Source organism: Micropterus dolomieu, linkage group LG04 (assembly GCF_021292245.1).
Source record: "Micropterus dolomieu isolate WLL.071019.BEF.003 ecotype Adirondacks linkage group LG04, ASM2129224v1, whole genome shotgun sequence".
NCBI classification, from domain to species: Eukaryota; Metazoa; Chordata; class Actinopteri; order Centrarchiformes; family Centrarchidae; genus Micropterus; species Micropterus dolomieu.
The window spans coordinates 8467331-8487514 of NC_060153.1; the positions used below are offsets into that span (position 1 = coordinate 8467331).

Here is a 20184-nt window from a genome sequence, read left to right on the forward strand (position 1 = left end):
AAAATGACATCCCTGATGCCCATTTCTTACATTTGTTTCAAAAGTGAGTTTTAAGTGGCTGACATGATTTGTTGCATGTTTAGTTGCCCACTTTTTGTGTATTCGCGATGACTTAAGTTAATTTTGCTATAGACACCAGTGTTAGCATTGATCTATCTTGCAATGTTAACGAAAGTGAAAAATAATTGGTCTATACTATGATTCTGATCTGCTTAAAAAAATTATGGATTATGCATTGGCCCATGCTACACCATTCCACCATGGACAATGAAAGTCGGGTCAGTAGTTGCCGTAATCCTGCTGACAAACAAACAAATGGCACCGAAATAATGAAATCAAATAAAAATGACTTTTTAAATAAAAAGTACAGTCTTATAAAATTCCTTGTGAAAAAAGAATGATAAGATATGATATTTGTTTCATTTAAATATTTTCCATAGTTTAGTTATGTGACCACTTATTTCTTAATTATTGATTTAATAATTAACACTTTGGAGCTGCTGAATTTGGCTGACTCATTCATTGAAACTTAACCACTGATAGCAGTTAGCACTTGGAGCTTGGACTTTGTTGAAAATATGTGTCAATTTTACATAAAGTCAAAGCCCTGAATTTAAAATTGAAGACATTTTTTTAGGACTGCTGTTAACAATTATTTAAATAATCGATTGATTGGCAAAGCCTTTTTTTATTAATAAAATACTCAGAGAATATTGAAAAATGCCCATTGCAATTTTCCAGAGTCCGATGTGACTACTTCAAATGTCATTTGTCCGACCAACATTCCAATATCCATAGACGTTCACAGGTTAAACAATTGATCAATAATCAGAACTGTTGCTGATTCATTTTCTTTTGATCGACTAATCGTTTCAGCTCTTTTTTTGTAGCACTGTCAAACTAAGGACCAAAAGTCATGATATTTTGACCTCTGCAGCACTGATTTTTGCCGATTCTTTTTGTGTGCGTACCAAACCGTTGGAGTGTCCATTTAAATTGATAAATTATTTAATGCTATTCTCATTTTGGTGAAATTACACTCTTTTAAAGGTACGGTATGACAAAAAGACAAAAATATAATGACTTCACTGCCAGCTACATGAACAAATAGCCCCTCATATCTTTTTCTTTTTGTGGTGTACCATGCTGTATCAATCAGTGGCTCACATGTGCTTGTGCAAATGAAGTATAATTTCAATATACACATCATACATTGGTATGAATGATTAACAATAAGCAGTGGGGAGTAGAAATGGGAAGTTATTTCTTCATAATTCTTTTTCTTACTGTTTTCAAAATTATCCCAAGTTATCTTATGAATGAATCATCACAATGTTAGTGATGATTGCTTTGTTGTACTATGACTTCAACCCTGCAGAGGATCATCATTTCGTTGCTTTATTATGAATGTGGCCAATACCAAGTCCTCAGAAAAAAGATTTCAACTTAACAAGCCTTATGAGAACAAAATCAATCCATTCCAGAGATCTCTCGGTATTAAAGCATGCGCACTCTCACAGTCTCTTGCGTTATACTGGAGCAATAATATAGCTGCAGAGCTGACTGGAATTTACTGTCTGAACATGTCTGATTCAATAAACCATTAGATTAAAGGGTTGTTGCTGGGTTCATGAGCCTTGTTGTGCCTGGTCTAGATGCATTATAATGCAATTATTGTGTGTCTTTAAAATTGCCTGATAAATGTATTTAGTAAAAACTGAAATAAAATTGTATCCCATTTCTTTTAATGTAGTTTCTAAATCAAGTACAAAAAATATGAATGCTTTAAAAATAATTAGCTTTTTTTTGCCTCTTCTCTAAAAGAGCAGAATATTTTCCTGCCCAAAACAATGAATTAAAGAAGAAAAAAACATTTCACTCATTTGCAGTAACGCATTAATATTTAAATATAACAGCAGTGCGGCTCGCAGCTCCTAAAGCTTCCTCAATTAGCTGATGGCTGCAACATCTTTCAACTGTACATGATTGCGTGGCTCATAGTTAAAAAATTTTAAATGGGCTATAGAAGAAGCAGCAGCCTGGAGAAGATAAGCAGCCAAACAAAAACAAATTATTGTTCTTTAAAAACACAGTAATGCAGTGTAGTTGCTATTGCTGGGCTTAATGTTAAAAATAAAGGCATTACAGGCCAATGCCCTCTATCTCATCGAGTCTCTGTCAAAACAATACTCACATGCACATATGTGCATTCAAAGTTATTGGTCGCTGTAAACTACTGGTTCCAAACCTGGAGGTCAGGACCCCCTAAGAAGTCACAAGATAAGGGGACATTAAAAGATTTAGAAAACACGTACCATATATTTGCTATATACAATTTTTAGGGCCCGAGCACGAAAGTACAAGGGCACCAACGGTGTCCTAGCACAAAGTGCAAGGAACCTTTTGTTTTTGCTGGTATTATTATTATTCTCCCTCGGAAACGCATTTTTCAAGGCCGTAGGATAATCGCAAGGTCATGAAAGTTTGCTCACACATCAGAACTGGTGAAAATTGCAATGTTCTGTAGTCATTAAAGCCTTTTTAGCAGGCACATGGCCAGGGATAGTCAACCCCTCATGAGACTTTGCATGCTTGTCAAAACGGTTGTTTTGTATTGGCTGATATGGTGGCGTGGTTGCAGAAAATTGGCTCAATAGTGCCCCCTACAAACTTTCAAAAAAGCAGCCCCTGCCATACGTTGTATTTACATGTACCAAACTTGAGTAACCGATGTATCTTCTCCAGATTTAAAAATAAGCCCCTTGGAGCCATACCCTGAACCCAACAGCCATTTAGAATAATTTACAAGCGTTTTCACCGTTTACAGGCTCCCTACTTTAACGAACTCCTCCTAGAGCTTTACCCCGATCGACTTCAAATGTGGGTAGCACCATCTTAAGAACCTTGCGATGTTATATTGAGAAGCTTTTTTTGATTACTCAAACACGGCATGACCACGGCTATATGAGACTATGGCAGTCCGAGATAGCCTTTAAAAAAATAAACATTCATACTAAAGACTAAATTTGGACAACTTGAACAGAATGAAGACTGTGGATTTTGTCCCCCCCTAACTGACATTGGAATTACTAGAAAAAGTTTCTCATGACAATTGTGGACAGGAATCATGATTATAGCAACTAATAGCTATTTCCACATACAAATTAGCATTTGAGTATTGTATTAAGATGGGAAAATTTAAGACCAGACACTGTTGTAGACAGAGAATATTGCCTGCAGTCACAATCAGTGAAGAGAACAAATTGAGAGCATTACAGAAGGGGTGGATAGGAAAAATTTACCATATGGCCACCATTTCATCCCTTTATGTTAATTTTGGGACACCAGAAAAGCAAGGCAGGACAAGAGAAAAAGCACAAAATGTTAACATTTTATTTACAAAGTTGTTTTTTGTCATACAGAAAGTAAAAATGTAGCTACAACCTTGATTTGTGCAACAGGCAGCCACACTAAAAATCATGGCTCGCTGGTTGCACAGCTGCTATAGCAATAATTTTATTGGGAAAAAAAAAATAAAGAACAGGGGGAAAAAAAAGACAAAAAATGAGAAATAATAAACCCAACAACAAAAAATAATTCATCCAACAAAATATTAAAAGCACAGACCCAAAACTAGATACCAGTCCCAAAGTCCTCACACGGGAATACATAAAGAGGGATCAACAGTGAAATTGTGGAATGCTGAGTGCTGGGCTGCCTGAGAACCTCGGGGGCCGTGGGGTGGGTGAGGTGGAGGGTGTTGGGTGGCTCTCAGTTCCATGGGGGGAGGTGAAAAAAAAAAATTATAAAAATGTGGGGAGGGGGGTGCAGCTCCACTTGGCCCACCCATCCGGTACAGTCTTGCCCCATAAAAAGAGCTCAGAGCTGGGGGGGTAGACGTGGATTACAAAGGCGGTGCGAGTTGTAGGAGGGCGGATGTTCGGGTTTGTGGGGGAGGAAGGGTAACTCGGTAGGCTCTCGTTTTCAGTTTTGCTCTTAATCGTCGTCGTCGTCGTCATCGTCATCATCCTCATCCTCTGGGTCTCGCTTTCTCTTCTCGCCTTTGCCAGTTTCTGCTTCTGGGGGCAAAGAGGAAATCTGTGTCATGTGGTGTCAGGGGATACCAAGACCCTGAAACTTCAATCTTAGCAAAACAGTGAATTTAAAAAGGGACCATTTCCTCTGCAGGCAGCAAAACAATAACCTACACACGACTACAACTGTTCTCCATATAATACAGTCTTTATGTATTAACATTTCTTACAAATACCCACGCTCATAAACAACTTGCATGAGTGAGCAGTGTTTAAGAATGGTCACTATCACATTTTGCTGTCCCTGCATGTTATAATGTTACGTGATTAGGAGCTCAAAATAAACAGTGTCAGATATGAATCTTCAGTCCTGAAATTTTTCCCTCAGATGTTTTACACTTACAGGCATGTCAGTTTTTTTAAATCTTAATATTCTCATATCATCTTTTACAGGTAATCGATAATGTCTTAGCGTAGTTGAATGGACAATATGGCGCAACTTGATAAGGCCCTGTGAACCTTTTTGACTCTCCTGCATAGAGCTTCCTCAGTAAATACAGCCACCTGTAGGTCTCATACAATTCCTGATATCAAGTTTATATTAGCCATTATCAAGTTCACCATGGCGCCCATTTATGTACAGGTAGTCAACCTTCTGTGCACATATTTATTTATTTTTGCAGTTTATTTACAAACACACCATAAACTCTGAAGGACACTAGGCAATTCTCCCTGCAGTTTAACTACATTTGACTGCTGACGATTGCCCACACACCACATTTTAATAACAATAAGAAAAAAGGGAATATGATACTATGTGCTCTGTAGTATTATCTTGCACTTTCACTTTAAAGTTATGAGTACACACAAATAGGAAGAATGGGAGAGAAATATGAAAGCATACCCAGAGAGTGTTGTGTTACAGTAGTAGTTTCTGGTGTTTTTGAGGTGCTCTGGGTTTGAATGCATTTTTGATGTCTAAACGGGCATGTTCCAACTAAGGAAATGGTACATACCGTCGTCATCTTCATCCTCATCCTCATCTTCTTCATCCACTTCTCCATCCTGACCAAAATCTTCCTCCTTGGCAAACAAACATTTGCAGGTTAAAAATTAGAAACCATTCATCTGAACTTCTGGCAAGAAAATGTTATCTCGTTTTTGGTTACCTCATCTTCTCCGCTGACCTCATCATCATCGTCTTCTCCTTCTACCTCCTCTTCATCTTCCTCATCCTCCTCTTCCTCGTCAAAGTCCTCCTCCTCTCCGTCCTCATCTTCCTCCTCCTCTCCTTCTGTGATGCAAAAGTAACAACAAATAAGTCAACCACAAACAAAGTGGAATCATGCTGTAAACGGTATTCTCATATTATTTAGCAATATATTATTCTCAAACTCCACTTGGCAGAAGAAATGGGCAAATCTTTCCAGTGATTGTGGAATTACAGCAGGAAAACCAGAGCCATTCCTGAGGTACTGGAAGAACTTCTAACCTTCATCTTCATCGTCGTCTACGCCATCTCCGTCCACCTCTCCATCAGAGTCAGAGGCTTCCCTGTCCTCCATGTCATAACCATCCAGGTAGGTGAGCTGGGGCAGCAGCTTGAACACACTCTCTCTGTAGTCATTCAGGTTTGTCACTTCACAGTTGAACAGATCCAAACTCTTCAGGTTATCCAGCTTTTTCTGTTGATCAAATGCAGTGAAGTACTGTGATGAGAAAGTGCTGCATGTCACATCTGGAGTTAAGGGCCCTAAATGCCAGTGTGCATTTACTGTGCATAAGGTTGTGTGATGTGTATTCATGGACTGTATATAAGAAGTGGACATAGTCATTGTGACGTCACCCGTTGGTTTGTGAAGCCTTGAGTTTGGTTGATAGGGTGGTGCCATGTTGAGTTTTTGCAACGAGCGGCACCGGACGTGACCATATTTGGACGAGATGGTGGACCTAACAGCCGTGTGTGGAGCTAGCTAGCTTAACAGGGCTGACAACTTTGTTTAGCAAACAACAGTCTTAAAACTAAATGTACTCACCAGAGAAAGTGAACAGCCAACTCCTAATACGCTGGTTAAATTTACACAGTGCCATGGGTACACGTCACTCTAGCCTGATTGACAGGTCGCCATGGTAACGACTGTCACTTCTCACAGAATCCCGCCCTGAAGCATACTTTGCTTTATGATCTATTTTTCTCTAAATGGGACCATAATTTACTAAATGAACATCATGTTGTATTGAAGAAGACATGAAACTAGCGATTGAGACCATAAACTCATTAGGAAAGTGTTTACTGGGGTAATAAATCCGGTGAGAAGTAGGGTCATTTTACCATTATTTCTAAGGGAACCGGACTTCTTTTTGCGACCAGAAGAGTCGCCCCCTGCTGGCCATTCAATCGAATATAGGTCTCACTTCTGCATTGGCTTCATGTCTCAGACCAGAAGCTTCCCGCTTGTGTGTACTATAAAATTTATCAACCAGTAGGTATTTTGCTATACCATTAAAACAGAGTCAGTATAGTATACCATGTCTAATATCTCTGGTTGTATTAGGACACTATAGGCAGAACTACTTTGTGGCAATGATGAATTTAGAGGCACTTTCCATCAAGGTGATGAACTACCTCAATGTGTCAGGTACTTATTTTTTTGGATTAGTCAAAAACACTTTGTCATGTGGTTATTTTAGCAATAAATTTGAAGTTTCTTAAATGAATTTCCAGAAAATAATACACAAATCACAAAATACATCACAATTTTGTGCACCCATAAATACACAAATCCTGTCTGCAGTTTGCTCAAATGGTCTCCTATAAATCTGTTTTATATGACTTTCTAATAATTATTTTATATATATATAGTGGGTATTAAATGCATGGACAATTGATTAGGAGAAGCTCTCCCGGACTGGCCCAGTCTATGATGAGTGTAACAACAGATAGTTTGAACATTTAAATCCAAATATACAGAAACTGAAATTAGAAATGCCTATATTATTTGTATGCTGTGGGTTAAGGAACAGTGGGTGATAATTAATACATCTATGTGCATAACAAGATTCACAAATTCAAAATACTTTGTCTTATTATAATACATTTTGCATTAACATCAGATAAGACAACAAAAAACACAACGTCTGTACCGGCCTATGACTAAGTATACACATTTTGAAGCCATGCAAATGATGGTTATGTGTGGGGAGTGTTGCCTCTAACAAATCTGGATACACATACCAACGGTTCCAATGTGCTGATGTCTTTCAATTTGTTGCCACTCAAGTTTAGATGTGTGAGGTTGGGTAGTTTCTCTGCTAAAACATCAAGGCCGCCACTGATTCTGTTGTCACTCAACTCCAGCTGAAAGATGGTACAGACAGATGTTATTTTGACTGACACTACAATTCAGCTTTTACATGGATGTACAAAGGTAAAACATTTTACCTTTTTGAGTTTTCCTAGTTTAGGTAGGTTGGAGACTGAGATTAAGCCAACATTTATCAAACTGAGGAACTCCAGGTTGACAAACTCAGCTGTGAGGCCTTCAATTTTTCCTTCCACTGATCGACAATTGTCAAGGACAAGTTCTCGTACCTGAAATACAGAAAAGTATCACATTTAAAAATATCATCTCCACTGGTTTATGCATTTAATAAAACTATTCTTACTAGTGATCCATAATTAAAATGTATTATAAAAAAATATTATATAATAACATTTTAGAAGCTCTCTTCTCTTAAAACAATTTAATTTATTAACAAAACCATCTAGAAAACAAGCTGCCCAACAACATAACCATAACAGTGTTTAAAACGGGATGATGATGTTTAGCAGAATGGCTCTTTATTTGTGTAAAATAATCAAACAACGTTTTGTAGTTGCTTTAAAATATTAGACAAACAAATCTGAAGGCGGAGTTAGTTTGACTAACACTGGTTGCGCAATTCATTGTTAGGAAAAAACGTTGCAAAAAAAAGTTGTCAAACGTCAAAGATCACGATTTCTAAAGTAAAACACCGACATGGGTACTGTGTCTCCATCTAAAAACACTTTGCGTCACTGTGTGCTTAATTTCTCCGGGCGCGACAGTTAATGAATTGATTTCTTTGAAACGAGGAAGAGCAAAGCAGTAGCTGCCCACGGCCTGCAGATGCAGTCACTAATGACAAATGCAATGATTTTTGTGAGCTAGCTTGCTACAGGCTAGCCATTGCCCCTTTTAAACGCTGCCGTGCAGTAGAGGAGCAGCTACAGAGCTGTGTCTGCCCGCCATTAGCCAACCCAACAGCAACGGAAAGGATTGCGAATACACCCTTAGTAAAGAGTTTCTTTTTTTTTCTTTCGTAAAACCAGCTTTCATTGGGGAAGTGGAATATTCTTTGTCGTCGAGCGAACGACCGATATTGTTACAGGGCACTACATCGTTTTCAGGTCGAAGTGGCGAAGGAAATATATTGAGAACGGAAATTTAGTAAAAACAAAGATGGAGACAGTTCCTTTCTCCCAGAGCTTCAAAGACGACAGAATGACAACATGGCGATTCCTGAGACACAGTATGCAGTTCTCTGAACACTTCAATGGCGAAAAGTGATGTTTGGAGAGAGTAATTATCGTTACTTACACATTACCTGAGTTATTTTTCGATGTTAAATTAGTTTTATTTCGTGCATGAGTCGAGAGGAAATGCCCACCGTCGAGTTTTTGGCTGCCCACGCATCAAGCGCGGTGCACCGGATCTCCGTGTCATTCAAGCAGCCTGGCTCGGTTAATGAAGCCGTTGGCCAACACGTCGGTCCTTTTTAGTGGCAAACAACGTCAAGTTTAGCTTTTATCTACAATTTGTGGACGAAATAATCGTTGTTTGATGTTTTGAGTTTACACTTGGATATATTTTCTTGTTTTTGACCTGTGTAGGGAAGAGGGGGTAATATGGCGGGAACAAAAATACTAAGTTCGGTGGCTGCTGCTGGGTGATTCTGAATCGGAATCACCAGACTCCATTAAATGAGTGTGCAATGTTTAGACGAGTAGAGGCAACGACATGAAAGGGTACCGTAGCTGCTATACAAGTATGTAAGCTATTTTAGGGAATTAACTGCTGTACATTTCCTTTTTAAAACTTGCCATTCGTCACATCTTAACCATGGCTTAAAACAAATAACGATTGCAGGAATAGTTGGCTATTTGCTGTTAGTTTGTGTAACTATAAACGGGATATGGTTGTAGTAACAGTGCCTTAACATTAAATGGTCATGGTATGGATGACTGGTGAATCAAGTGACTGTTTTTTGTTGTCGCTGCTGAATCTGGCCATTTGATATTAACGTTAACGTACTCTATTGAAATTTTAAGACCTAACTCGTGATCGGCGACGGCCCGTTTACATGTTAACAAAAGTCAATTTTTTTGCACGAACACACTGGAGTTGTAAAGAACATTTATAATAAAAAAAGCGCCCCGTTTTAGCAGTTATGCTAGCAGCAAACATGGCTCCCAAGGTCTGTATAAAATATACCACTATGTAAATGCCAAACGCGGCGCTGGAGGCAAATTTCCTAATATATCAGCGTAAAAAGAAGTTTACTAATTGTGCTACAACGATGAAGTCGAGCTGAATCGTGTGTGCACCACTGACCAAGGAGGCTGCGAAACGGTTAAAGCACTGCAATAATGCCAGCAAGCTGAGGAATCGCCGTTTCAAAGTAACGATTGAATATAGCTTTTCTCGTCTCGTTGTCCCCATACGCCCAATCCAGAACAGTATAAGGGATTAAGCTTGTTGTGCGAGTGTTTTCCGCCCTATTATAAACGAGAAACATAATCTAAAGCCCATGTGGTCACCATTACGTTAGCCACACAGGTCACTCGCAAAGCAAAAAAGTAGCTAGCAAAGGCTAGCCAGAAAACTAAGGGTTGGTTTTAAAAAGCACGACTCACATCAGACGGTGTCCTGTTTCTTAGCTCCAAGTGGATCCTCTTTTTCATGTCCATCTTGCCCTATGAAAGTAAAACTTTTCTCTCTTGGGTTTTGGTGGGATCTTCAGTCCAAAGGCAGAGATGCCCTAATGGAGGGAGAATATAGGACTGTATAATGAACTGAGCCAAACGCTAAGTTAGTCGGAGAGAGGAGAAACCATGGAGGGAAACGGGACTGAAACAAAATATATGCTCAACAGCGCCATCTGCGCCCAGAAACGCCCATCGCCTCCACAAAGGCATTGCAGTCACAAAACATGACGCTGCCCCGAAACAGTGCTATGGTGCAATTTATTTCTGCAAGGAATTACTGTACTATGTTCAGTGAAGACAAGAGCTTTTTTTTGTCTTTAATGTCCGTTTTATTAAATGGAGGACTGCAGATAGCGTGCACAGTTTATCCCTTAAAATAGCAATCGACCAATTAAACGTCGATAAAGTAGGTCATACGGTGAACTTTGTTTATCTGCCTAAGTTAATAAAGTTCCATAGCTTCAAAACATGCCCAGGTTTGACTATATATAACGTTATATTATTGTTGTTTCATATTCAATGTGTAAGTAATGCAAATAACCAACATCTTAAAGAAATCCTGTGTTAAATACTACTCAAACCTGTTGCCCACCAAAGCAAACATATCTCTTTTGTTTGTAGCCCAGCCAGTGATGCGTTTGTGATGCTTGTGACAATTTTGATCAATAAACTGCATAATAGATAAACTGTTGTACTTTTGGTTCATAAATGCCATATTACTTTAACCGTTTGGACACGGTTTGAAGAAAGGAGGGGTGTGTTTGGTTTGCAGTAAAGAGATTATTGTATACATGCATGTGGAGAGCAGGGAACCCCCCCCCCCCCTTTTTTTTTAACTTCCTGAGACACCGGAGCTCTCCCGTAGAAGTCTACTGAGTATGAATGGTAGATTTTTATAACTTCAAATATGAATCACCAATGCTATTCTGGATTTTGGGAAAATTATAGATTCAGTTTTGATCTTAGTGGTAAAGATTTAACATGTACACAGGCTGTAATACTGTGGATACACTGTTTAGGGAACATAATCCAAATAGTCTATGTTTGGCCTTGTGCAAGCTATTCATACATAATATATACATGTTAAATGTTTTTAAATTAGTGTTTGGTAGTTGAAAAAGTACACCAGAAGATGGCACTGTAGTATCTATTACATTCCTTTTAAGTTTCGTTGTCCAACGGTAGGGGTGTTTGTGTAAGTGAAAGCGTTTTCAGTTTTTGGCTGAAACAGTAATATTGATAATAATCTGTCATTTGGAAAGAGTGCATACTTTGAAGGAGTCCAAGTTTCTGTCTGTTGACTTTTACCAGTTAACGGTGTGCATCCTGTGGTGTAGTGTATCCCAGAGTAGGACGTTATAGTGTATGGCTTTGTAAAATGAGTTTTTATATTCAAATCCACCCTGGACGAAACAGGTAAAGGAGCATATTTTTCACAAAGACCGGCTTGCACCCATAGGTTCATTCATAAAGAATGCACTACGTGAACCAGACAGTAATTTAGACAGAGAATTCTCATACTATAATTTTAGAAAGTGTGTGTGAATTACAAGAAGGTCCTTCCACACAGACAGTGGGTGAATTTAACCAAGAGACCCTCAACATTTCCCCTACAGTGCTGGAGGCAATTGGTAGTTGGGCGTTATTTACTCTGCTGGACAGCTTCTTTCTCTGAGTGGCTCAAACACACACATCAGGGCTCAATGTGCTGTGAGAAGATTGAGAACACACCCCAACTGAGCAGCTCTCCATCTGCGAGATAAGATGGTTATGCCCCCTACTCCAGTTGAAGACAAGATTTCTTGCTCGATCTTTTTTGCTTTCAACATAGTAGTCCACCCAGATACCTTAACAACACATGGCTTTATTAGAAAAAGACAGACTCAACATGAATAAAAAGGGTTTTTCATATGTTTATTTATTATTTATGTAGAAAACAACATGTAGGGCTTTGAAATATTCAGAACTTTATTTATAAGGCAATTTAGACATTAAATAATTTTCTTTAGTTTAAGTATACTTTTACCTTTGCTAAGCAACAGCAGTCTTTTAGCTGGCTTCCATAATAATATTTCTGTCTTTACTGGTTTAATTAAGACATCATTGCACAAATTATTTTTGCTTTACTTTACAGTCTAATAAACCAATTTCTGCATATAGTTCCTCCTTTACCACACATTTTATTCCTACCACACAATGCCCACACACAACTTGCTCCAGTCTTCTTTTTTTCCCATCTCTGTCAGTCTGCCAACTCCTCCAGCTTTACAAATATGATAAGACCAAAGCTGCAAGAACTCTTCCAGCACTATGGTAATGGTTAACCAGATAATTCATTTAGGGGTGGGAATAGAAAACAGTCAGAAGTTATTCGGTCCTCTTTTCTGTGCTTACCCGCCATCAATGAGTTGAATTCATTCATAGCAGGACTCAGAATGGAGGAGACGTTGCAGCAAGAGAAACAAGAGTCGGAATATAAAAATCCAAATGAGGACCAAGGTAACTTTTCAAATTTCTTCTCTTCCCTTGAAATTGAGTTCTTCAGTATTTCTACACTAGAGAGCTGAGTGAGACAGCTATTCATTTTCACACAGTGTGGTGTCTTAAGGTCAGTTCAGACACAGAAATATTTGAATTTAAGGTGTCTGACTACAAATAAAAGACAGGTTCAGTCTATTTGTATAGTTGTGTTTTAAACCTTAGGGGGGAAACGCTTCTGCCAAAGACTTCCTATGAAGCTGGAAGAAAAGAAATGCCTCTAAACCACATTTGGCAGTCTTGTGTAAACACTACTGCTCTGCATATCTTAGATTTAATACTGCCCTTGTTTGAATGGTTTCTCTGCACGGATTTCTATTTTATAGGTGGGATCCGTCGCCGATTGCGGGACAGGGATCTCCTAAGGAAGAGAAAGGCTGAAGCAGAAGAGAAGGAAACAAACCAGTGGGTTTTTGGGTAAATTTATAGAAAAGCACTGCCAATGTTAGTGCAGTGACCTACATTTGCAGCTATGTTCACTTCACTAATGGAGTAACCATCATAGGTTTAGCAGTACAGACAAATTGTACAAATTCAAGTACTTATGTACCAGTGTATTGATAGAGTATACAAAAAAATTGTATAATTGTTTTAATGCAATCTAGAGTAAAAATAGCACTTTTTGAATCCATTAAGAACGTAAAGTTTTATTAAGAATGTGTGCATTGTAAAACACTGTACTTCACAATGTGAAGACTTTATCAGCTGCTTATCACTCCTCTGCTTTATATTGAATGTGGAGCAAGAGAAAACCAAAGGTTGCTCTGGTGTTTCTATTGACGCCCCAAATCCAGGTCAAGGACTTTGTACTATTAGCTTTGCAAAAGTATCACAAAGAGCTGTATCAATGTCCACTGTTGTTGAGGTTGATTACAACTGTTGTACTCTCCCAGGGTGGAGAGCCAGAGGAAAAGAGCAAGGGCTGAGGACAAGACCGGCTCAAAGAAGAGAGGGAGACCCAGGAAGACTGAACCCACCTCAGAGTTATCTGTCATTCAGGAAAAGCAAGCAGTGCCTCAGGAAGCTCCTGCAGTAATGGTGGTGCCTGAACCCGCTGAGGCCTTCCCAGAGCAAACATCAGGCTCTCTATCCCCCTTTCTTGCTTTAGAATCACAAGCAGCATCTGTCCTCGCTGCCCCTGCTCCTCTGCCAGTGTTTGGATCTGTCCAAAGCCCTGTCTTTGCTCCTACCATGACTTCTCCAGCTCCAGTTAACCCAACTCCAGCCTTTTTTTCACCCGCAGTTCCTGCTCCCTCTCCCACCAAAGTTCTAGACACGGCTCCAATTCCTGTCCAAGATTCGGCTCCAGCGCCAGATGCTGTTCAAATCCCATTCCTGATCCAAGCCCCTGTTCCAGCTGCAGCCACGACTCCTCCTTCAGCTCCTCCTCAGGTGGAGACCCTCTACAAGGAGTCACAAGAAAGGGAGGCCCAAGACCTGGTCCTGATTGAGGACTTAGGCCCAGATGAGGAGGTAGACAAAAGAGCTGATGAAGGTAATAAAGAGGAACTGTAGACTCCTAGAAGAATGAATGGTGTGGAAATGTAAGCTTGGACAAAACTTTTGAAACACTTCCTGGTTGAAGGTTTTGAATGTGTTAAAATATGTGTCTTTATATTAACTGTATCCTGCCTTTTTTTAGATTTGAGTGAGACACCGTCGATCAACATACCTGAACAAAACAAAATGTTCTCAATTCCCACCATGTCCTCGCCGCCTCCTCCACAAGAATATCTCCCAGGAAATTCATTCTAATTTTCTAAAACACACATTTCAGATACTGCCTCAGTTCAGAACACGCAAGCCAGACTTCATACTTTTTGGTCACAGTTTGTATCTAAGTATTATTCTGGTTAGTGTGCAGCCTGCTGGTTCAAGAGAACAAACATGCTGAGCATATACATTGCTTATCTGACAAATGTATGAATTCAAACCAAACCTGTATGCTTATTTATTCTGGTTTGTGCTTCACTGCGAAGTTCATGAAATTTCTTTTTGTATTTTGCATTTAGTAAACAAAAAAATTTGCCTGCTTTTATTTAAAAGTAAATTAATCACTGGTAATTATATATTTGTAATTGTGGATTTATTTCATTGAATTTTGTAAAAGTTGTTTTTCACCAAAATAAAATACAATGCTTACAATCATCTGTCGTCATTATCTGTCACCCACAGACATATGTGACAAAGATAATTAAATAAAAGCTCTCTAAATAATAACTCTCTCTAAATAATTTGATAAGTAACTTTTCCCTCTGCTCTGGTGAGTAAAATTAAAAAGTATCTATCTCAATATTACTTGCAATGTGAACAGAATATCTGTGTGCCTATAATTCATCTGTGCCTTACAGCCTACCTGGTTCTACTTAAACTGCCTGTTTGTAAAACTGTTATTTTGCTGGCAGTGCTTCACTTAGTACTATATACAGAGTACAAAAAGTATTCAGATGTTTTACTTCAGTAAAAGTAACAATATCACATTGTCTATTACAACTCAGTCCTGCATTCAAAATTAGCATTATCAGTACAATGTATTTAAAGTATCAAAAGTAAAATTGCTCATTATGCAACAGAATGGCACCTGTCAGTATAATGTACTATATGTAATATACATTAGATTATTCCGTTATTACTACTGATGCAGAAAGGTGAGGTGGAGCCAATTGTAACTTCTTTGTATTCTGTTTAATCCATAACAGTGCATTGTATTATATATTTTGTGTGTAACATTTGAATCTGTAGAGTAAAAAAAAAAAAAGAGTAAAGCATGACATCGCTCTTTGCTGCCCTCTAGTGATGTAAAACAAAACTAATGCAAAATTATTAATGACTTCATCTGAATTCATGCGTCATTTATGTCTATTAGCTGCAAGTAGCGTTTTCTTCCTACATTCACGTTACAAAAACACGACATAGAGGATGTGACAAAGCCACAAAAAGCTGCACAGCCCAGACGGTTATTATGTTGTCACGTGAAACGCTCTCAACAGGAAATCCAACAAGTGCTTCCGCATAGAGAAGCTCCCACGTGTTTCATCCGCGTGTGGTTTGTTGCCGTTTAGCAGCTAGCTGAAAGCTTGCTTATTCAGATCTTTGTTTTTGTCATCCTTTATATCAGTAAGATGAGTCCTCTGTGTGGCTGCTGCGGCGAGTACATTCATAAACTGACCCAGCAGGTTTCTGTGATGAGAAAAGAAATCAAGAACCTGAGGTATGTTCACAGCATCGCGGGTCGTAAACAAGTGGATATCTGAATGCACAGTTAACCTCTGTAGCTGTTTTCTCTTTAGACATGGCGTTAATAAATGTCTTCTTTAAACACGGTATTAATATGCAACGCTACTTCACCTGTATAGGCATGAAGTCGCACTCCATTTCCATAAAACTTTTATTTCTTTTTCTTTGAAATTAAATTCAGAATACTCTTATTTGCCCCTTAAGGGAGAATTCAAGGCAGAATAGTATGCAAACAGAAGTACACATAGACAATTAGTTTGACACAAAAACCTAAAACACAAATCCATTCATTACAAAAAATTACAATATTAGAAGAGTTTAAATACTCAAATATGGCACATATGTAAGAATCTAAAGTCACAGTGCAAGGGAATTTATCAGTATACACAGAAGTTAATCTGACCATTTCTTGTACTGTGGCTTCTGTTTGATTTACATAAACACATTCCTGATTACAGCAGCTTAAAGTGAGACATTTTAAATATGTTCCATAAAAGAAGAATAAAACATTATCAATATTCTCTGATCTAAACCAAAGGCATTTAGTTTACGTAGACGGTAGAGATGCTGCTGAGTGTTTTCTCTGATATGGTGTTTACTTGTCTCTGCCCTTCTTTAACAGGCAGATGTTGGACAGTGCAGTCAGAGCTCATCGCAAACATATGACATCCATTCAGTCCGCTGTGTCAAAGATGGCACTCCGTGAACCTGACCATAAAAAAGACCAGCCACAACCACCGCCTTCACCAGCACCATCACAGGCTGCATTAGAGCAAGGTAATTACCATTAGTACAACTGTAAAGTCACCCACAAATGGTAATGTAAAAAAAGATGTGTATTTCAGTATATCCATTGACATTACAGTGTTGCTGCAGTTCATACTACTGCGTCACATCACATAAAATAGAAGATTATTCATCCCAAATATTTGTGCCAAAGATGTAAAATAATAGTAAAATAAATCATGTGCTTTACCATTGTTATATTAATTGTTCAATAGTCACTAAAATAGTAAAGAAGATCCAGTCACAATGCGCCAAGAGTCCAAGATGACATCTTCAAGTTTCTTGTTTTGTCTGAGCAACAGTCCAAAATCCAAGATATTAACTTTACATTGTTGTAAAACAGAGAAGATCTGCAAATCTGATTCATTGTCTGTCAGTCGACTAATCATTTAATTCACTCATCTTCACCTTCAAAAACATGTTAGGTTAATACTCTGGCAACAACACTGGCTTAGAATTGGAGTTGGTCCCTGGGCCCTGTTCAGTAGCTGCCGACTGCTCCTAGAAGTTAGGATGGGTTAAATGCAGAGAAAGAATTTCACTAGACAATGTTCTGTGTATGACAGTGTATGTGACTATAAAAACTTGATATATATATATACAAAGTTCAATAAAATAAAAGTGGAGAAACACACACGTAGATTTAAGAGAGTATGGAACGTGCAGAGTTCTGCTCACCGTTTTATTATATTATTATTTTGTGATATGTTGTTCCAGGAAACATCCAGACAGTCCCGATTGGTCACATCAGTTCCTGTTTCTCTATGAAGAATGGGACGCCCAGACAGCCCACCATCTGTGGCCCTTCAAGGGCAGAACTGCGCATCCAGCAGAGTGTCTTCAATAACCCTGAGCACGCTCTGATGGGCCTGGAGCACTACTCCCACGTCTGGTAGGTCACATGCAGATGCACGTTTGTACTTAATCTTAACCATATACACTTACCGGTACTTTTATATTATACATGCATATCTAGATACAGCTCACCAAAAACAACCTTACAGTTAGGTTATATTTTTTGCATTGTGTATAATTTGGATTTTGTGGATTTGGGATAACTGTTTATTGATAATTGATATAGCACCTTTTATTGATATTTTACATTTGCACTCTTAACCTGCTGCAACTGCTTGTCTTAATACATTACATTTTTTCATTTAGCTGAGCCAAAGCGACTTACAATTGCTATATAGGGACACATTGGTGGATGTGTCACAGTGGGAATTGAACCCCGGGTCTCCCACACCAAAGGCATGTGTCTTATCCAGTGCGCCATCACCATCCCAAATATGAGTGTATAAAGCCTTTTGAGAATGGTATTGTAATTAAGGGCTGAATAAATACACTTATCAAGTAATTTTCAGTAGCCTTCTTTTTCTTCTGACAGCAGTACATGTTTTTTTTTTTTTTTTTTAGACATGGCGTTAATAAATGTTATGTTTGTCATCTGCTTTAAACATGGCTATTTATTTCATGACTATGTGCTTTCCTTGTTTGGTCTCTACAGGATCATCTTTCTCTTTCACAAAAACGGGCACCTGAGTTACAAAGCCAAAGTCAAGCCTCCTCGACTCGACGGTCAGAGAGTTGGTGTGTACGCGACACGCAGTCCGCACCGACCAAATGCCTTGGGCTTAACTCTAGCTAAACTTGATAAAATTATAGGTGAGTGTCATTAACGAAATGTGTCTTATATTGCTAACTATGTGTCTCTGTCTTTGTGAGGAACTATGTACATTTTTAGCAGAATGTAAACATATTACCATGTTTAAACTCTAAATGCTAGACTATACTAATGTACAGAATGTGTCTTTTTCTGCTCGCAGTTTAATATACAGAAAGTACAAATTTCAGCTGTCAAATTTAACATCAGCCACAGTAACAAGTACTTTACTCTGCTTGATAGAAACAAATACATTCCTACCTTTATTTTCTAGGTGATACGCTACATCTGTCAGACATTGACATGATTTCTGGCACCCCAGTCCTGGACATCAAACCTTACATCCCAGAGTACGACTCCCCCCACGCCAGGATGGGCATGGACTCGGAGCCTTGTGATTTAAACACAGACCAACCACAGGCAACTACTTTGTCGCTAAATGACAGAACAGATATATTAAACATTCATAAAACCTCAGAAACAGATGATCAGTCAGGTGACGTGGGGAGTCTTCTCTCAAGAGACATTTTTGAAGCTGGTGTTCCAGTCACAGATTCACCTATAGTCAGTGCTCAGTCTTCCCACTTTACAAACCTACACAATGTGCTGGAGGAGGTTAAGGCCTGTGTGACGCAAGGTGACCTTTGCCAGCTAAGCTGTGAAAGAGAGGATCAACTTTCAGACTCTCCCAAAACCAAACCACCAGAGTCGACAGTGGACCACCCTTGCTATGGAGAGGAAGCTTATAGCACCATTGCTGGCTGGATCAGAGAGCCTGCTGTTGGCGGTCTGGAGGTACGCTTCACCGTTCATGCTAAGAGGGAGTTAGCAGAATTCCTTCCCACACACCTGTCAGGTAAGCCAAACTTAAAGTATGCATATGATTAGTATAATTAAGGCCAATGTCACCCAGAGAAAAGGGTGATGTTAATTTTTCTCCACAAGAGGGTGCTGTTGTGAAAGATACGAGTATGAAAACAGTCAGTCATAGCAGAACAGAGTGCTGCCTTTTAAAGAAAACTTGCACATCACACAGGACCATCTGAAAGTGACAGACCCAGGTTCAAGTTTCTGCGCAGTCCAGAGGAGGCTGCTGCCGCCATCAGAGGAGTGCTGTCAGCAGACCCAAGGTCAGTCTACAGGAGGACACGTTGCAGAGACAGACTCTTCTTCTTTACCCTGGACACAGCTGACATCACCTGCTGGTTTGGACGAGGCTTTGCTGAGGTGCTGCAGGTCCGTCCTGTCGAGCAACACACTGCCTCAATGTGAGACACGCCTTTCAGTGAAAGCTTCGAAGCTACAAAGACTTTTCATGTGCGTAGAGAAGCAAAAACAGAGTGGGTCAAGTGTTCCTCATCTTAACGTTTCTAGATAATTTATTCACTGACAAATGTGTATCTCAATGGTAATATTGATTATTCATACTTTCTTTAAGTACTAAGTAAGTAAATTAAATAAAAGATTATTTTCAACAGAAGTGCCCTCTGTTTTTTTTCCTTTTGTCCTTGTGTATGTGTTCCATTACTGACAGGAAGCGTTAGTATTGCAGAAATGATAAACAATGAAAAATTATTTTACTTTTTTTCTTTTGGTCAAGTACAAATGATCCAAAAATGTGGTGTATATAGAGTGATTATATTACAACCTTGTGTTGTATAATAATAAATAAAGTAATCTAAACTGTCAATGGTTTTATCCATTTGCCCAACAATCTTTATAATTAAGACAATTGTTTGCACATTTATAATCAGTCAAGGCTTATTATATTTCATGGAAACCCACCTAACTTCACGAAATACTGAGAAGGAAGAGTTGAGAAATGACAAACAGCTTTGTGTTTCCATTAACGTCCGGTTGGGGGTAGCTGTTTGTAGTAGTACGTCTTACGCCCGCCAAGTGCGTCACACCTCCGAAGA

At 38.8% G+C, this 20184-nt stretch overlaps 3 protein-coding genes across 12 annotated transcripts; 2 read left to right on the forward strand and 1 right to left on the reverse strand.

The window, feature by feature from the left end:
• Positions 1-3379: 3379 nt before the first annotated feature.
• Positions 3380-10196, reverse strand: anp32b (acidic (leucine-rich) nuclear phosphoprotein 32 family, member B). 5 transcript variants are annotated; one of them, XM_046046266.1, is made up of 7 exons: positions 9970-10196; positions 7477-7626; positions 7270-7392; positions 5527-5719; positions 5204-5328; positions 5051-5117; positions 3380-4076 (listed from the first exon to the last, which is right to left on the reverse strand). In XM_046046266.1, exons 1-7 carry the CDS (start codon positions 10021-10023, stop codon positions 3997-3999), a joined length of 792 nt encoding a protein of 263 aa, XP_045902222.1. In that variant the 5' UTR covers positions 10024-10196; the 3' UTR covers positions 3380-3996. The 5 variants fall into 5 exon arrangements, with proteins under 5 accessions (XP_045902222.1, XP_045902220.1, XP_045902219.1 ...); XM_046046264.1 differs by having other exon boundaries at positions 3380-4079; positions 9970-10195; XM_046046263.1 differs by lacking the exon at positions 9970-10196 and adding an exon at positions 9668-9834.
• Positions 7431-14666, forward strand: hemgn (hemogen). Of its 6 annotated transcripts, XM_046046256.1 has the most exons (6): positions 8176-8585; positions 12288-12354; positions 12466-12540; positions 12906-12996; positions 13473-14074; positions 14222-14666. In XM_046046256.1, the coding sequence occupies exons 2-6, from the start codon at positions 12315-12317 to the stop codon at positions 14332-14334; spliced, it is 921 nt and encodes a 306-aa protein (XP_045902212.1). In that variant the 5' UTR covers positions 8176-8585; positions 12288-12314; the 3' UTR covers positions 14335-14666. The 6 variants fall into 6 exon arrangements, with proteins under 6 accessions (XP_045902215.1, XP_045902212.1, XP_045902216.1 ...); XM_046046259.1 differs by lacking the exons at positions 8176-8585; positions 12288-12354 and adding an exon at positions 7431-7462 and having other exon boundaries at positions 14222-14665; XM_046046257.1 differs by lacking the exon at positions 8176-8585 and having other exon boundaries at positions 12143-12354; positions 12469-12540.
• A 920-nt stretch (positions 14667-15586) lies between these two features.
• trmo (tRNA methyltransferase O) lies at positions 15587-19740 on the forward strand. The gene is made up of 6 exons (XM_046046255.1): positions 15587-15790; positions 16439-16593; positions 17320-17494; positions 18110-18267; positions 18540-19121; positions 19302-19740. Exons 1-6 carry the CDS (start codon positions 15702-15704, stop codon positions 19535-19537), a joined length of 1395 nt encoding a protein of 464 aa, XP_045902211.1. The 5' UTR covers positions 15587-15701; the 3' UTR covers positions 19538-19740.
• Positions 19741-20184: the final 444 nt, after the last annotated feature.

What these genes read in the sequence shown, in the direction of transcription:
- anp32b (XM_046046262.1), bottom strand. Translation starts at nt 9,775, where the DNA reads ATGGGGACAACGAGACGAGAAAAGCTATATTCAATCGTTACTTTGAAA. An exon ending in AACTAGGAAAACTCAAAAAG is followed by an intron (nt 7,393 to 7,476) that starts GTAAAATGTTTT and finishes ACCATCTTTCAG; the next exon opens with CTGGAGTTGAGTGACAACAG. An exon ending in AGGTCAGCGGAGAAGATGAG is followed by an intron (nt 5,118 to 5,203) that starts GTAACCAAAAAC and finishes TTGTTTGCCAAG; the next exon opens with GAGGAAGATTTTGGTCAGGA.
- hemgn (XM_046046256.1), top strand. Translation starts at nt 12,315, where the DNA reads ATGATAAGACCAAAGCTGCAAGAACTCTTCCAGCACTATG. An exon ending in AAATCCAAATGAGGACCAAG is followed by an intron (nt 12,541 to 12,905) that starts GTAACTTTTCAA and finishes TCTATTTTATAG; the next exon opens with GTGGGATCCGTCGCCGATTG. An exon ending in ACAAACCAGTGGGTTTTTGG is followed by an intron (nt 12,997 to 13,472) that starts GTAAATTTATAG and finishes GTACTCTCCCAG; the next exon opens with GGTGGAGAGCCAGAGGAAAA.
- trmo (XM_046046255.1), top strand. Translation starts at nt 15,702, where the DNA reads ATGAGTCCTCTGTGTGGCTGCTGCGGCGAGTACATTCATAAACTGACC. An exon ending in TAAACTTGATAAAATTATAG is followed by an intron (nt 18,268 to 18,539) that starts GTGAGTGTCATT and finishes TTTATTTTCTAG; the next exon opens with GTGATACGCTACATCTGTCA. An exon ending in CCTTCCCACACACCTGTCAG is followed by an intron (nt 19,122 to 19,301) that starts GTAAGCCAAACT and finishes CACATCACACAG; the next exon opens with GACCATCTGAAAGTGACAGA.